At 38.5% G+C, this 18,201-nt stretch overlaps 1 protein-coding gene across 1 annotated transcript in view; it reads right to left on the reverse strand.

Annotated features, from left to right (window-relative positions):
• Positions 1–18,201, reverse strand: part of RGS5 (regulator of G protein signaling 5) — a 46,932-nt gene that overhangs the window by 3,615 nt on the left and 25,116 nt on the right. Inside the window, exons 2-4 of the mRNA XM_068538340.1 lie at positions 15,094–15,204; positions 9,146–9,207; positions 1,245–1,411 (exon numbers count right to left, since the gene is read on the reverse strand). Of these exons, the coding sequence (XP_068394441.1) occupies positions 1,245–1,411; positions 9,146–9,207; positions 15,094–15,204 (340 nt within the window). The remainder of the gene's footprint in view (positions 1–1,244; positions 1,412–9,145; positions 9,208–15,093; positions 15,205–18,201) is intronic.

An 18,201-nucleotide genomic window follows, 5' to 3' on the forward strand; every position in this document is an offset into this window, starting at 1 on the left:
GCCTGAGGGGTAGAAGAGGAGATCTGGATAGGATTCCACAGCAAGACTAAGCCCAGTTCCATCTTAGGACTCTCAGTTTCTCCACCTTGACCCATGGTGCTCTGTACTCTCATGCTCCTGACCTCCACCTCCTGTGTCATGGAGGGAGCTCATCTGTTAGTATTAGGTATATAATTTGTCCATCCATTCAAACATATTTATCTTTCAAAAAGGATCAGTGATGAGTAATGCATTACCAAAGGAATAAATATCAAATGGTGGGACCTCAAGAGTCTAGAGCACCTGTGAGAGAAAAAGGATATTGGAGATTTTCCCCTCTCAAATAATCTTAATTACTGCCTACCTAGAGGGTTTGCTCAGGTCACCCCTGTGATTGACCCCAAATCTTGATGAAATGTTTGATGTCCAGATTGGATTATGGGGTGCAATGTGAAATTAGTGACCTGACCAAAACATGATGAACAGGTCTTGCTGAGGCCATCCTGAATTCCACAGAAAGCTTTTTCAATTCAGTTCCATAAATAGCAAAGGGCAGATAAACTACCACAAATCCTCTTTGAAACCAACACACATCTTGTCTTTAGCAGTCAGTTAATGGTATATTGTCTTCTGACATCTCTAGCACTATTATCTTGTAATCATTTGATTTTTGTAAGTAGAAACCCTGTTTCCCCCGACTAGAGTGTAAATGGAAAAGGCCTCGGGGAAACAACGGGATGGGGGAGAATAGAAGGGAAAAGAGAGAGTTTTCATAAAAAAAGAAAGGGAAGGGAGAAGGGGAAGAGGATTAGAGAAGAAATTAAGTGGTAGAAACATTTAGTAAGCATTAATTAGTTCAAATGCTGAGATATATATTTTCACGTCTGCTCTTTAATTTCATCCTCACAACAATCCTGCAAAAATAGTCTTCATTACCCTCATTTTCCCAAAGAAAGAAGCTAAGTTCAGACAGACTCAATAATTTATCTAAGATCATACAACTAGTATCATTCTGACTTGGGATTACATCCTACTGAAAAGAGACCCATGATTGCTTAGAAAGTGGCCTAAACAGAGTTCAAGTTCATACCTGCTCTACTGTATTGCTCTGCCTTTGCACTCAGTAGGTGCTTATGAAAGGTGGCCCACTCTCAAATAGGAATAGCCTGTAGCTGCAAAGTGTACTGTAGTTGGAAATCCTTCCTGGGAAGTTGTTGAGCTCACCCCCACTGACCACACTCACCCACCTTCCCATCAGGACCAACCTCTTTAGGAGCCTCCGCTTGGATGAATTCTTCATAAATTTTCTTTGCCTTCTCAGCCATCTTGACAGGGGACTTGATCTTCTTGTAATCCTCACAGGCCATCCAGAACTCAAGGTTTTCCTCACTAAATTCAGACTTCAGGAAACTTTTGAAACTGGCAAGTCCGTCTAACAAGGAAAAAGGTTATTCGAGGAAATGTATTCACCCTATCTATCTATCATCTATCTATCTATCTAACACTATATCACACGTTGTAGCCTAGGTTTATTTACTATATATTCCTGTCATTTATGCCATAACCTTACAAAAGTTAACTCATTTGCTCCTCATTACACATCTATTTTACAAATGAAGTCAGAGAGATAAGTAACTTGCCCTTAGTTAACCATCTGGTAAGTGGCAGAGCTGGGATTCAAATCCAGACAGTCTATATTTAGGTGATGAAGGTTTACCTGTATACAACATCGAGGGACACTGTGAACACTAATGCCATTCTGGATACTTATCAATTACCAAAAAGAAAAAAATACATTTAAAACTTGATTTGGTAGTGTAAGTAACATTAATGTTGATTCTCATGTATGAACTACTTACAGTCTTTTTTTTTTCTACAGATGATTTTTGAGCAAATATCATGTTCTGGGAATTATGGTAAGTAAAATAGACATGGTTCCGGCCCTAATGAAGTTTATAGATCCTGGGGGAGGTAGAAAAGAAAATGAAGAAACACACACAAATAAATGTACACAACAAAAGAAAACCATACAAAAGATAGTAAGAGTAACAAAAGGGGTCCTAACCTCATTTTAGGTTTAGGGAAAGCCTCCATGAGAAAGTGACATTCCATTTGAGACCTGAAGGAGGAGTGGGAAGGGGCCCAATGAAGTCACCACTTGCAGAGTAGTTACTATGCCCATCAATTATACATCAGTCTATAAACATATTAAATTCAGTACAATTATTATAACTACTGTGATTCTGTTTTCAGTGCACTGTTGCTCATGTAGAATATATTTCAGCTTATAATTTAAATATATATACATCTATATACGAATATCTATCTATCTATCTATCTATCTATCTATCTATCTATCTATCTATATATTAGAGATTCTTGGGCCTGATCCTTTTGTTTTCTTTTTCTTTCCTACCCCTCCAGCTCTAACCTCCAAAGTGGTAGATAAGTAGAAGGCAAGGTCAGGATTTAGGAAGGCACTGGAGAGGAACAAAGGAAAAATCACTCTATATCTTCAATATTTCCTTCCTTTTAAAGCCGACTCTCCCACTCTCTCTCTCTCTCTCTCTCTATACATATATATGCTTTTTTTTAAACCCAAATTCTAACATATGCATATGTACTGAGAGAGAATCCATGTCCATTTACTATGTAGGGAAAGTAGATTTCTAAAGGAAGGAGAGAAAATTCTAGTTTTCCACAGACTGTATCACAATTACAGGCATGCCTGGCATGTCATTTGCCTCTCAGGGCAGAAGGTTGGACTGACTGTAACCAGTACATCAGGGTCCACTTTTCTAACGTGTTCCCCATCAGGAGACATTTCTGCAATTCATTAGTTTTACTTGCAGACATATTCATGTACTGAATTCATTTCCTTTGTCCAAATTTCTATCTATTTCCCTTCCCCTTGAGTATTTCTCCCTACTCCTTTTTATGGACTCTAAATTTTCATTCATTAGTCATTGCTTAATACATCGATTTCATACAATATGCACAAAATGTGATGATTAAGCCTGAAATATATGGTTGTTTTTTTCAGTTTTCCTTCTGTGCATTTTTATTGTCTTCATACCCCTCACAGTTCCCTGAAACTGTATTCAGTTCTAAAGAAACAGAATGGCTAAGTTATAATTAATTGGATTAGGGTCACCAGTGATTCTGAATACAAACAAGACACTTTGCATTTTAATCCCCTCTCCCTGTGCTTAACCTAAAAACATTTTTTATTGATCAACACCTAAAAATACATTGGGAAGTGATGGTAAGTATGATAAACAATTTTCTCTAGAAACCCAGCTAGAAGAATTACTTTGAAACCACTTGATAATGTTTACCTGGATAACATCAGATGTATTTTCCCTCTCTCTCTGCCCATATTTCCCACCATATTTCCGGCCCTATTTGTTATCATTTAGTGGCACGGGAGTCAATGGTACATGCTGAAAGAAGAAATAACCTCCAAATTCTCTCTCTATCATTCTTAAAGTTTTCATTGTTTCTTAAACAAAAGGTGTCAGGTAGTCTTTGTTGAAATGAGAAAATTCCCAGGCACTTTCTAGCTACCGGGAAATGATGATAGGAATGAAGTCTTATGAGCGCCCACACAATCAGGTCTAAGATTGTAGACAAAGCAATAACTTCACAGAATAAGTCTGGCCAATTTATTCTCATTAGCCCCATGTCCCCACAACATGGTGATTCAGGCACTCTGAATCACCCTCTCCACATCTTTGAAAAAGGTAGAGATAAAATTCTAGTCCTCAGAAACATTGTTATTTATGACCTGAGGATACATTCCAGGATTCCACAGCAACGTTAACATTTACCATATATTTACCAAGTCGTCCTATCCAGAAAATGCGCTTGGAAAATAACTTTCCAGTGTATTGAGTCCATTTCCTGGGTACTGGTTTCATCATTCTCTTGAATCCCATGATGTTATCTCAAGGCTTTTTGTCAATGTACGCACTCTCAATCAAGACTCATAAAGTGGATTTATTATTTATTTATTGGTCTGGGAGATGTTAAAAGCTATTCTTTCTCTCATCTGGATTTTGAGGATTCTCTAGAGGGTCCCTTCCTAGGACCCTCTAACACCACTCCCCAGATGATTTCTCTTCCTTAACCTCTGGTTTTCTACTGGTCCATTCCTCCGAGACCCTGAGGAATTCCCATTACCCCTGAGGAAGTCCTCTTGGGTCAGAGTCAAATCTACTCTAGACCAAAGTCTCTATTCTACAAGGAACACACATGTCTTCTTTGTCTCACACTATTCCCCTGCCCACTTCACATCCCAGTAGAGCCCTCAGTACACAGCCCTGAAAAATCCCTACATTATTCCTTGCTGAGCCCTCACAGAGCCTCAAAATACCATTCCACATACATCTTCAGGCATCCTTTTCCTAAGAAGTAGATGAAACCCACCTGATCTTCTGGTCCGGTGGGAACACTCTGGGTTGTGACCCACATTATAATCCCAGAGCTGGCCCTAATGAGTGATGTCACTTTTGACATCCCTGTAAAATAAAATAACAACCTTGCCAAAGAATAAAATGAAACCACCTATAAAACCACTTTAAAAATAAAAAGAGTATAAGACAAATTCAAATCCAACTGGTATAAAGGAAAAAAATACTGAAAAGTAGATTAGCACAAATCTCTTCTCCTAGAGGAAAATAGTGAAACATTACTGATAGTTGATAAATATCATTACATAGTTTATTTTCAAAGCATGGACTCTAGAGTTCAGATTGCCTGGAGGTTGATCCTTACACACCACACTACTACAGTAACTTGGGCAAGTAATCTAACCTCTCCAAGCCTCAGTTGCCACATCTGGTAAGTGGGGTACTAATGGAAACTACCTGACAGGGTTGTTATAAGGGTTAAATAATTCATGGAAAGCTCTTACATGATGTTGAACATAATGATAGCTCAATAAATGCTGACTTTCATCATTATTATTCATGCTTAATTTAAAAGTAATCTTTATCAGCATTCAAAACCCAACTCAAATGTTGCCTCATATACAAGGTAGACTTTACCCAGTACCTTCAACTTGCTGTTGAGGATTTTTATCATCATAAGCGGAGAGATCACTTTCTCATTTTTTGTTGGGATTATTTGCTTCTATGGCTATCTTTCCCAGGAGGCTGTTGATGATTTGAGTTCAAGGTTTGAGTTTCATTTATCTTTGCCCTTCTTTTGAAAGCATCCCACCTCCTAGTCTAAATCTGTGGGCCTAACATTTAATAGAGGTTCAAACTGAATAAAATAAGACCCATTGAGACAAAAGTTTCCTCCCAAGTCTCAAAACTGAAGAACACAAACATTAAGGAAAAATAAAATGACTGATTTTGCTATTGCTGTAGTATTTTATTTCATGGGCAAGTTACCTAAGCTCTCTATGTCTCAGTTCCCTTTTCTGAAAAAATACGGATTGTTTTTGTACGTAAGTCCTAAAATTATTGAAATCGTTAGATAAACTAATAAATGCAAAGTGCATAGGACAGTGCCTGGCACATGGTGAATAATAAATGTAAGCTATTGCTTTTATTATTATAATTGTTGCTTTAAAGGGAATTGTGGCTACCAGTGAGTAAGATGATGATAAATATTAGCCAGAAAAGAGAAGGGAGAAAATTGGAAACAAAAGAAGAGAAGCAGAAGGAGAATGCAAAGACGGAAACAAAAGGAGGAACCAGGAGCCAGGCTATTCCATTCCCCATGCAAGAGTCCAAATCTCAAGAGGGTCTCAAGGAAATGTTCTGACATTTTGAACCTCCTGGGGCAAAAATATTCACATAAAAACTTTGCTACTACTGGGTTGTGTTTCATTCTTCATCTGCTCTTAAAGACAGTCATGTGGAAGAGTTTAATGTCACTGTCTTATTTAAACTCCCACGTGCAATCTGTTTTTGTGTTTAAAAAGCAATACACCAGTTATGTGCCCCATGGACCTTCAAAAAGAAAACAGATGGTGCCATATATAAAACTGAAGACAAAAACGTAAGAAATTGTTGTTCTTTCAGAACAGAGTCAAATACACTGGGCTATTAAAAATTATTTTTAATAGGTTATTAGGTAATGCCTAATAGGTTTTAATAGGTTTAATAGGTTATTACCTTGTAATAACCTATAACAGAATATAATCTAAAAAATGAATCATTCTGTACACAATGCAGTATTGTAACTCAACTATATTTCAATAAAAAAAAGATTTTTAAAAACTGAGGAAAGAAAGAGGAATCTTGTGGAAGAGAAAAGATTGAGTAGCAGCTTAACCGTCCTTTTTTTAGAGGTTTGGTACCAATTGATTTCATTTCCACTCAAGAAAATTTAAGAAAAATGTGGATTTAAGAAATGCTTGGGGAACTGAATCAATATCTTACATTAGCACAAGAGAATGCCAAACGTTCCTCATAAATCAGCAAATATGCCGTTCCTTGAGGTTAAATGATTTAATTTATCAAATCAAACATGCAAGAAGGGATTGTGAAGTTTTAAATACGCATTTTTCAAATGTATCTTTCTTCATTACCTATTCTGCATCAATCACAGCTAATGTCAGAACTATCATAGTTCTGGTTATAGACCGTTAGTTTTTGCAGATTCAAATAAGAATATCTCATAAGAACTGAGTTGCCAGAGTTTGGCTTAAAAGTTACTCACGCTGCACGAAAGCTGGTGTTTGGGGAAATAGGTCAAAAATTGTTTCTTTAGGTTGATGGTGTTGGTGTAGAATTACTTGGGCATGCCTGTCATTCCACTAATCCTCTTCTAGAAATAGCTGGACAGAGAGCAGCAGAGACAAAGTGGCAAGAGACAGACACAGCAAGAGGGAGAGTTGTCGAAGCAGAGGTAGAGGGAAAAACGGAAAGAGAGGAAGAGACAGAGACACAGAACAGAGAAACAGAGGCAGAGGGAGGGAGAAGCTGTCTTGTTCGCTCATGGCATCACCTCCCATAGGGCATGGCACTCTTTTGCTTCTGTGAGATCTCTGTATCCATACCAGAAGCCCTCTTTTTCATTCATCCTAGTTTGAATGGATAGATATCTTCTCAAGGAAAGAATTTTGACTAGAACAGTTATCAAATGCTTTTCCATTTATTGCTTGGGGAAATCGCCCAAGTCTTAAAAGTGTTAATTACTTAAGAGGGTAATGATGCGGAACTTAAGAACACACATATATATACACAGACATATACTATATATATAACATATATAGTATATAAAATTTTAAAATATATCTAATTAAATAAATCATTGTGAATTTTATGTATATTTACACACACATGCATATACATATTTCCCCTCTAAGAAGCAGAAAATATTACTGTGAGACTCTCAGGCCTCAAGCTCACATCATGAAAATCATCTATTTGCAAGCTGAAAAACTTCAGTCCCTCAACAAATGCTAAGGTGTTAACACTAACTGCCTCTGGCTTAACTTATTCCAATAGTTCTCTGTCTCCTGAAAGACTGAAATATCTGAACATGTGGCCCTAAGGATTAGTATGACTGAAAAGGATTTTATATGGCCACATAAATATATATCATTCTCTTTAATGGTTTTAAAAACATGGAAATGGTTCTGCTAATTCTCAGGTTTGTTGACAGTAGCAATAAATACCTGTACCCAAGGTACTTAGAATTCATAATATATAATATGTCATCTGTCAGGTTGCTACTGGCCCTAAAACCACTGTGTAACACAATAAACAAGTCAATTGATAAACATAAATATTTTTCCCCTAGTTGTCTTCATGGAATTTCTGTGTCCTAGAAGGATAATGAAGTCATTCATTAACCCAGTTATTCAATAAGCATTCGTGGAACACTTTATATGTGTCAGGACTGGGTACTCTGTTTAACACAAGAAATAAAAAGAAAATAAAAAATGGATAATATTGAGAAAGTTCCAAATCAGAGGCTTTGGTGTTCTGCCTCCAAATATAAGATATTGATTCTGTCACAGGTAAGCGGAAGATTACCTCACCAAAAACAAGAAATAAAAAAATGCTTGTATACAATTCAACATACATTCTTTGCTATCTATCCTGTGTCTATTAATCTTGATGGTCCTGTGGGAAATATTTTTTAAATCCTTATTTTTGCAAAGCATTTAAAACAAAGTTTCATATTCCATCTTGTGGTGACAATGGAAAAATATGGGTTAGATATCTTACATTGAATCCTATTTTTAGAGTGAACGATTCAACAAATATTTGTTTTCCTATTACTGTGCACTTCCTGTTGTGAAATTATCCAGAAGAAAAAGACTAAATCCTGGCTGTCAATGAGTTTATAATCTGTCATAAGAGGGAGACTGCTATGATCAGAGTACAATGTAGCAAGTAACAGCGGCATAAAAATGTGCAGACAAATTGCACTGGAACCTCAGAGGGAGGATACATCATTCTGGACAGTCAAGGAAGACTAGGCATTTAGTATTTCGATTCACTTTTATAGGAGAGTGAATTATAGGAGAGTCAATTTGACTGCAGACCAGCCATATCATCATTATTATGGAGAATCCTAAACATTGGAAATTTGAACTTGATACTTTAGGCCTGGGAATCAGTAAGGATTTTGTATTGGGGAAAGGCAAATGGTGCTCAGGTATATTGGTATTAGCTTGGAGAGGAGTTCTTGCTGGCACTTTTTTCATGTCTTGAATGGAGATATAAAAGGCCTGCTGCCAGAAGAGGAAACTGTGGTTAGGGGAGGGTAACAGCCCATGGCAGGTTGCAAAAGCAATTAATAGCAATTTGAACTGGGACATACACCCAATCCATTCCCATAGTCCAGTGATATGTACCCTGCTACACCGAATCCACGGCAAGCCATTATGAGGCCAAGCTGGAAGAGGCAGTATCTCTATGTTACTGATGAAAATTTTAAGAACTACACAGATCAAGCCACTAGCTCCGCTCACACAAGTAAGCAGGACAGATGGGAATACAACCTGCACTCGGGAGTCCTCAGGACACCTTATTTTCACACTCTTCCGCCATGAGCTAGATAACTACACTCCCCTGGCATTCTTCCAAAATTGAAGAAACGTCAAAACTGGGGAAGAAGGACATGGGCAGCATAAAACTTTTTTTTTTTTTTTGCCTCTGTCCTTCCCCTGACCTTTATAAAGATAATTCAGACTTACAGTTGTTCTGCAAGAGCTTGTCCAGGGAATCACGCCACTGCAGGGCCTTGTCCAACGAGGGTCTGAATCAAGTATTAAGAAAGAGAAAGGAGACAGCCATAAGAAAGGAGTTAATCACATACACCAACAATGACTTGGATTTGCTTTTCTTTGAAATGTTACAGTTGATTACCCTTTCTCAGGACAAGGGAGTTAGAGCTGTTTTATTCTGAACAAGTGGGTAGGATGAGCTGGGTTTGCTTGCCTACATCTATCTTGCGTATTTTCATCTCTTGTTGAACAACTGGGTCAGGCCTCTCCCTTTTCAGAAGCAGAGTCTATTTGTCATGAAGCCATGTCTTGATATTCTTGTGTATCTCATAACAGTGTCTCCAATTGTGGTCTTTTTTCCCAAAAGTAACTGAATAAAATCCAGTTGTCCCATTATAGGGCTTGAACTCATGTCCCCTGCTTCACAAGTGCTGCACTTTAAACACCCACTTAATCCACAAAGGGCGTCAGATTCCACATCCACAGCCCTTCGCCACCTCATTGGGGTTGACGGAAGATGCAAGGTATGAAGTTGCCTCGTGTTGGGAATGTGATCACAGGAAGTCTACGTTTTAAAAACTCTGGGTGCATTTTCCTGCCTAATTAGAACAGGATAATTTTTTTGTTTTTTTTAAAGATTTACTCTTTCTGAGAAGAGAAGTGGTTAGACACCGTGAAAAGGAACGTTGTACACAAATGCTCAGGATGCTGAAGGTGATAGTCAACACATAATTCCCCCTTAGGCTGTTTTTATTTTAACGTTTATATATGCAGAAACCCTGCAGCTCTTTCGTTTTAACTACCAATTTTTCCTTTCACAGCAGAATCGTGTCAAGGCGGGCTGGTATTGTCTGGGAAAAATGGCTGACAGGGCTCTCCCGGAGCTCCCCCCTCAGCCCCCGCTCTCACTCTTGTGTTACAATGTGAGTTCTTCATTGTCAAATGAAAACAGACTAACAAGGCATTTATTAGAACATTAAGGCCAATGACGGTGTTTTTCCTAAATTGGAATTTCCTTAGCTCTTAACTTGTTGATCAACTGTTCAGACAACCCAGGAAAACTCCTGCTTCTGGCTTTTAAAAAATAATATCTTAGGGCTTTAATTCTTTAGGTTATCAGTGAGATTGATAAGACAATCGCTGATTCTCCTTTTCGTTTTGCTCTCCAGGCTCAGAGTCAGTCTCACTTTATCTATGTAAGGAGTGCGGGATGGCAGTAGATTTTTTGGCTAAAATGCTGTGACTAATTCCTTCCATTCTCTATCCCTCACTGTGGAGCATGTGCAGATTTTGAGTCTTAATTATACGACTTTCCATAAAGTTTTACGCTTTTACTATTTGAAGGTTAAAACATGCCAAAACTGAGAGTAACAAACCTGGTGGAATAATCTTAAGTGGTTTCATTTTCCTGGCTAGAAACATAGGTATCATAGATCAAAAACTCCACACTAATTCCTTGGAAATTTATTTTTAATGAGTGAACTACCTTCTCTCCTCCCGTTTTCTTCTGGTTAGTGTAAAGGAACACAGGGAGGAGAAATGACCTGAGGAAGGAATTACAAGCATGCGCATATATTTTTCTGCCTCATTTTATTTCTAACAAGAAAAGGAGCTATTTTCTAGAGGTCAATAACTCCTTTTGGCTCTTCTATATTACTTCACGCTGAGAATTTTTCCCATGTATATATTATTTTGTACCAACATTTTTAGCACAGTCTTATAAATCTTAATTTCTTCACTGCAGTGGGTTCAGCTTTGTACATATGACACCCGCCAAGTCTTTATTGTTGACAGAAACAACAAGACATTAAATAATTGAACAAAAGAAACAGAGCAAAGGGAAGGCTGAATCGCCTTCTGGTTTTGTAAATACCCCTCGTAAAATGAAATCACCTTCCTGCCCTCCATTTCCTCTGGCTAGTATGGAGGGGCACAGGAAGAAGAAATGGCAAGAGCAGGTGCACCGAACTTAAGCCTGTTACCAGATCCAAGCTGTCCCAAATGGTCTTGTTAGAACCAGACTAATGGTCACAATCAGCAGCGCCTCACAGCCAAGATTAAATTCCTGAAAAGGATATGTGCAGAACCCGCTTGGGGGTAATATTAGTCCAAATTGTTTCAAGGACACAGTCAAGCAGAACACATCCTCCACACCTCGAAGCCCGGTGTTCTGATTCCCAGCCTAGGAGGTGCCACAAGTTCATCCTGTCCTGATTCTCAGAATCTGCCATTAAGTCTGACTTCTTTGAAACGAGATAGATGCAGATCTAAGTGACCAATAAGTATCCCGGTTTGCAAGGTCGTAGCTGACCACAGGGAGTGGGCATGGAGTTTCTGTGTGTGGGTGTGGAGGGAAAGAGGAACCCAGTTCCAATGAAAGGCAAAATAAACATTTATAGAGATGATTAACTGTTTTATAATGGCCAGTGTAAATGCCACTTGGTCCAGGAAATGATGATCTCAGCTGGAAGTGTTCTCTCCCTCTTTACTGTACTCTTACCACATTTATTTCTTGAATCTCCTACAAGGCACTCACTGCCTGGAGGTATAGTTTGTCAGCCATGGAGAACTTTTCCCATTCTACCCTGTCCGACAGTGCGTTCCCTGCAGTATTAATCTACCCAGCAATATGCATGTCAGATTAATGTGTAAATTAATAATGGTTCAGTTTGCTCAGAGTTAGTCTGGTTGATGAAAGTCACAAATAACCCAACACTTAGAGTACAGAATTTTTAGCCCCATGAACCATGACTACAGCTATAAGCAACTCTGGCATTTACTAGCTCTAACCTTGGGAGACTATTTTAACCTTTCTAAGCACCGGTGGTTTTCTTTTTTGTTTTCTTCCTTTTTAAAAATATCTACACAGTCCCTGGCACATATTTAAACACCCCTGATAATGTTTTCACGTGCTCTCGCCCTTGACAAGGAAAGTGAAATCCAAGTTATTTTTTGGCACTTAAGTGCCTGTTCAGTTCTCCCTTCCTTCCTGCAACGTGTCTGCTCATGTCCAGTCTCAAGTTCATGGACATTTATTGAGCCCTCCCCCCAGGGCCAACAGTGACTTGGGCACCATGGATGGGGATGCAGATAAATACACCTGCCACTTTTTGATGTCTATCCACGGGCCAAACATTGTGCATCCATCTTTAATCCGCACAGTAAGGCTTACTCTGCAGTTTACCAGGCCGGAGTTTATGTAGGACAACAGTTTGTAATGGTTCTCCCCTGTGCACAGGCTAGGGACTTTTTATGTGTGGAGGTCATTCTAGAGTTATAAAGTGGCAAAACAACGGCAACAACAAAAGGTAGTTAAAATTAGTGACATCAACAGAGAGTAAATGAACATCTAGAATATAAAATAAACTATAAAAATATCTACACCAGCTCTTGAGTATTTTGCAATTGATTATATTATGAGCCATGATAATAGTTACTGTAAACTAAATTTACATGGTCTTGTAACATGTTTATTTTTCATTATGAGGACCTACAGCAGAGCCTTAGGGAATGCTCACATATAGAGGGTGGGCAAAAGTGGGAGCCCTTAGAGAGAGAGAAGGCCGCGGGAGAATTCAAAATTAGAAGTTAAGGTGGAGAGTTTTAAGGTTGGCAACTGGTGAGAAGAGTCAAATGCTGTCCACGAGTCAGGAGTTAGCCCTTGGTGATGATGGTTTCAGTTAGGTAGTAAGGTTTAGACCCGACAAAAGGAGTTAAAGAAGAAATTGAAAGCACTGACTTTCCATTTCTAGAGTTTTCCAGTGTAAGCAAGAGGAAGAGATATGAGTAGAAGGGGTGAGGGGATGGGAGGGTGTTTTTCAGAGCGGAATATGGTACTTGTTTGTTCTAGTGGAAGAGGGTCCAGAGGGAAAAAGAGCAGTTAAGAATACTAAAATGGTAACAGAAGCTGGCCTTGGGTGGTAGGGATATAGGAAACTTTTTTCTGTTTTTTTAAACGGTTGAATTTATTTCTAATAAGAATAAAAATATATTTAAAAAAGAGAAAATGCTTTTTTAAAAAGGGATTGCTTTTTTTAAAAAGATGAGAGGAGTTAAAAATACCTTCCATCCGGAGAAGGTCTATTTTCTCCTCTGAGATTTTATATTCTTCTCCTTGAGAAGAATGTGGGTAAAAAAATACAGAGAAACTTTAAAGTGAGGAGGAGTGAGATCAACCGAGCTCCTGCAGAACACAGTCTTTTCCTGCTTGTCAAAAGGCATGGAAATTTGCCAAATATGAGTGAAATGAGGTTTAGGAGTTTGGAAGAGGATAGGAAAGCTTTGTAATGGTCACTGTTAAAAATGCAGTAGAGACGCACAAATATTCTCTAGGGACAAGAAAGATTTTTTCCAAAACAATTCAAACTTCTGGAAGAAAAAGGGGGCTGGAAGACAAGAGAAGAAAATAATCCAATAAATGTCAGCCCCAAGTTATCTTCCAAAACTGCTTCTCTCCAAATCCTTGTTAAGCCAAATAGTTCAAGTGTCTGTGTGGGATATTAAAGCAGAGAATCAAAGCAGGAAATGTAACACTGTATTTATTTTTTAAAAGTTAATTCCAACAGATCAATAACCACCACACTGTTTATTTCAAAATAGACTTTTTGATCTTTTGCTATTATGAAATGTGGTTCTTATTCTCTCCCTGTGCCTGGTGGCTGCCACTCCACATTGAATTAACTTCCCTTTTCTAAACGCAGAATACTCAATTATGCCTCATTTCCGGTTTGGGATCACTGTGAAGTAATAAAAAGAGAATGGAAACATCCACTTAGATTGATGAAAAAAATTTTAAAGGAATAACCTGTCTCTCTATCCCCCAACCAATCCAGCTATATTAATTTGAAGGTCACTTGGAGAAAAGATTGGCCAATTTATACAAATATTAAATTTTAAAAGAAATGGAGGTTAAAAGGGATTCCTATATTTTTACCACACTTCTGTGATCTCTTCAAAGCTTTTAGGTAGTAGAGTGAAGGGGTTTGAATACATTTGGCTTATCTTCTTCCCACTTTCCTTTTTTGATTTTAGCGGTGTCTCTGTTTTAAAGGGAAGATGGAGTGTATCCGTCTAGTCAATGTCGGGCTGTGTAGCTAGTGGAACAACGGTAAACACCCGTGAATGCTGTGAGTAGTGTTATTAAGTTAGAGTAATGCCAATGAAATTGTGGGCTATGTTCACTGCCATAGCATCGTGAATATTCAGAATTATAGCTTCCCTCCATGCCTAAATTGATAGAAGTATGTGGCGGGGGGGTGGTGTGTGGCTAGGGACTGCAGAAGTCCTGTCAGGACTATTAATTTATGGACTGGGGAAAAATTGCTTAATGTGCATTAAATAGGAGTATCTGGTCAAGTATTCATTTCTCCACTAAGGAACAGAACTCTGGTCCTCTTTTAGACCTTGAAGGGACAATATCTTGGAGAAGAAACCTTTAGGCTTAATAATCTGCCTTGATCTTAGCCTCTTCTTGAGGGAAATGTCACCACTTGTATCTCCCTGCTGAGGAAGTAGCCCTCAGGATATTTCCTGAGCAGGTGAGCATCCAGGGATCATAATTAATTGCATCAGGAATGCTCACCTGACCCAAGGACAGCAAGTGAACAGGTATTTTTAACCACACTTCCGTGTGATGAGATGGCTGGTGCCATTTTATAAGATACGGCCTGTTTCTCCAATGATGTCCCAAGATGTGGCCTTATCTTCATTTTTTAAGCATCCTGTCAGTAAGCAATATGATGCTCCATTACACGAGAGAGTGAAAAAAATATCCTATTCACAAACCAACTCTCTGAGTACTCTTATGATCTTCAATGAGTCACTGAAGGGGGGAGTTCTACAGAGGAGGGATGGTGCTATACACTTGAAGAATAGCCATCCTCTGGAGGAAAAGAGTGGAATCCATAATCATGACTCACTTCTGGGTCTTGGCTGGTTTCTCCGCCTTCTCATTGTATGGAATGACAAGGTCACCAGCAGACTCCGGCTTCTGGAGGAGAATTCCCAACTTGATCTTAATCTCCTTGGCCCTGAAAGAAGAGATGTATGAGGGGAAATGGACATCATATGAGCATAAAGATATAAAAAAGAGGTTTCATTCTGTGTCAAAGAAACAAAAATGAGCAAAACCCCATTTCACTGTTTTGGCAGACAGAATACTAATGTAGAAATTGGGACACCTTGAGTTCTAATAACATTTATCAAGCTCTTAACATGCCCCTGGCTAATATGCATTGTCTCATTTTAATCTTAATTATTGTTTTATATGTATTTTTTCATGTTATATATGGCAGATACTATAGTAGTCCTATTTTACAGGTGAAGAAACTAATGATAGAGAATTCAAATAACTTACTTAGGTAAGGTAACCCAGCCAGTATGTGATGGAAATGGACTTGACCCCAAGCTGTCTGACTTTAAGTTCACAGGTGGAACTCACTGTATTGTCTACCAGTCTTCTGAGGGCTCTGGTCCCAGCTCTGCCATTAATTAGACGTATAACATTTGAAAAAGTAATCATGTTTTATTGCCAGACCTCAGTTCCCTCATCCGTAAGATGACAGAGTTAACCTAGATGGTTTTTTTCAGCCATTTGCACCTATAAAATTAAATTATTCTGCTTGATGATTACTTCTCTGTAAACTGTTCTTCTTTTATAAGGATTTGATTTTTTTCCAACCCCTTGCCCATTGTTCCACAATGGCTATTGCAGTATCTTACATGCAGTAAGCCTTCAATAGATGAGTATTAATTACCAACAGACTGACAGCATCGTATTACTCCTTTCTATCTTCAACATTTTAGTGAACAGACATGGTCAGAATTCTGGGCACTTCTCCATCCTAGAATGCAACTGTTTTCATGCCCAGTTCAAAACTAATCTCCTAAGTTACCCATCATTTGATCACAAGTCTGAATTCAAAAACACCAAGCAAATCTTAGGCATTAATCCATACGACAAGCCACTGTATATTGAAAGACCCCAAAAGCTGTCCTTTCACTGTCCCCTTGGCACTTCATACATGCTTTTAAGATAGGGTTTATCATATTGCATTATGGTTACTGATTTATGTGTCTGTTTTCCAAGCTGGATATAAGAACTTTTTGCAGGTGGGAATTGAGTCTTAAATACCTTTCAACCCTGTGCATAGCACAAAGCTTGGCAGCATAGTCAATATTCACAAATATTTGCCAAAGTGAACTAAAAGTATCTTGATTTTTGTTCCTCACAAACCTGCCGACATTTATTTCCCAGTCAATGCTGATCATAACCGAAGCCTTACAGAGCTGTGTCGGGATTAGGATATCATGTTGCTGCCAGATAGAGTTTTGTTACTATAAACACACTTTCCTCATCCATTCACATGGAGACAGTGATGAGACAATTTAAATAAATAAAATGTGTGACATTAGCAATTATGGATATTAGGGAGAAAAAGTTAAGGACATATACTGTATAACTTAAAAAAACATAAATATTCAATCATATCATAGGATCCTTTAGTATAGTAAATGTTATTTTGAAACTCTGATTTAGAATTAGTAACCTCCACAATGTCTTTTCCTTTTCATTTCTTCCTGCCTCTGTTCTTTCCCTAGGACTCGTTCTCCAGCTTAAGCCAACTCAGGCACCACATGACAGCAGATCAAGCTCAGCTGAGCACATTATGGCTGAAACAGAATGTTCTGCTGAGGGAGCTTATATAAAACATGAGAATAAGAATAAGGGTACTTTGATTCCAGGCTCTGCAATTTGCTTAAATTATCTAATGTTAAGTTTTTTCACCTAGAAAGTGGGACTGATAAAATAGTACATACTTATACAATTTTTGTGATGATTAAATATGTTAATGCATGTGAATCACTTAAAGCAGCATTTGGCATATAATACTGCTTCTTCCAAGTTAGTTCTAACTGAATAATCGTTCTTTTCCAGCCAAACTCAAGCCATGTTCCCTAGCTTTGACTACCAAATTAAAACATTCAGAAATTTCCCACATGTTACTAAGAATTAATACACCCACTGCCTCCCATAGTCTACCTCTGGAGACAAGAACTGCCAATTTTATATTTATCTGAAGGATGAAGAAAACAGTATTTGAGGGGGAAAATGCATGCAATACGTGTGGCTACCCTCTGCTGGCCAGTGTATAGTACTACAGCCAGAAGCACCAGGTTCATCTTTTCCATCAAGACACGCTATCCCACCCAGAACTTGAATAATACCTCTTCCGCTTGCTCCACATGCCCCTCAGTTACTGCCCATAAGGGGAAGTTGTGAAGCAACTGTTTGAGTTTCACTTGACCCAAGAGTTCACTCACCAATATTTAGCTAAAGATTATCTAATGAATGTCTAATGAATGTTTCTCCTGTGCTTGGTATATTGGTTGGTTCTTTAGATTTTTGTTTTGCATTTTTTTCCCCATCTCAACTTCTGTTTCTTTTTTCTTTTTCTCTTTTGCTCCATTTGAGCCATTGGCTTTTGTAAAAGGCGGAGAGATATTTGTGTTTGATTGCCTAGTGAAAGAGTAAGTTGGACATGAAGAGGTTATTAGAATGAAGGGGTTGAGCGTTTTTAAATTTCATTTATTCATATTACTTTACTCCTTGATCATGTTACTGTGTCATCAGTACACAGTAAACAGACAAACACTCACAGGGTTTTGTCTTTGCCTGCAGGGTACTTATAGCCTGTTGAAGTCTCAAGCTTGTGAGCAATCACAAGCAGGTATTAAAGAAGAAGATGTCCAGAGAGCAGCATCTCTCTGGGCGTCCAGTGTCCACAAAGGTGAACAGCAGAGCACTGGGGGAGGACCCCAGTGTCCACAAGGGTGAGTCAGTGGGGCTTCTCGGAAGAGGCAGGGGTAGAATAGCAGTTAGCCAGGTGGGCAAGAAAAGGCTGGGACTTCCGGATAGGAAGAGGATAATGTGCACATCATTTGAAGGGATGCAAAAGTCGTTCTGCATTGCCTGAGTGTAAAGTGTGATTGGAGAGAGCAGAATGCCATGTTAGATGAAGCCTGCT

The sequence above is a fragment of the Eschrichtius robustus genome, chromosome 3 (assembly GCF_028021215.1).
Source record: "Eschrichtius robustus isolate mEscRob2 chromosome 3, mEscRob2.pri, whole genome shotgun sequence".
In the NCBI taxonomy this organism is placed as follows: Eukaryota; Metazoa; Chordata; class Mammalia; order Artiodactyla; family Eschrichtiidae; genus Eschrichtius; species Eschrichtius robustus.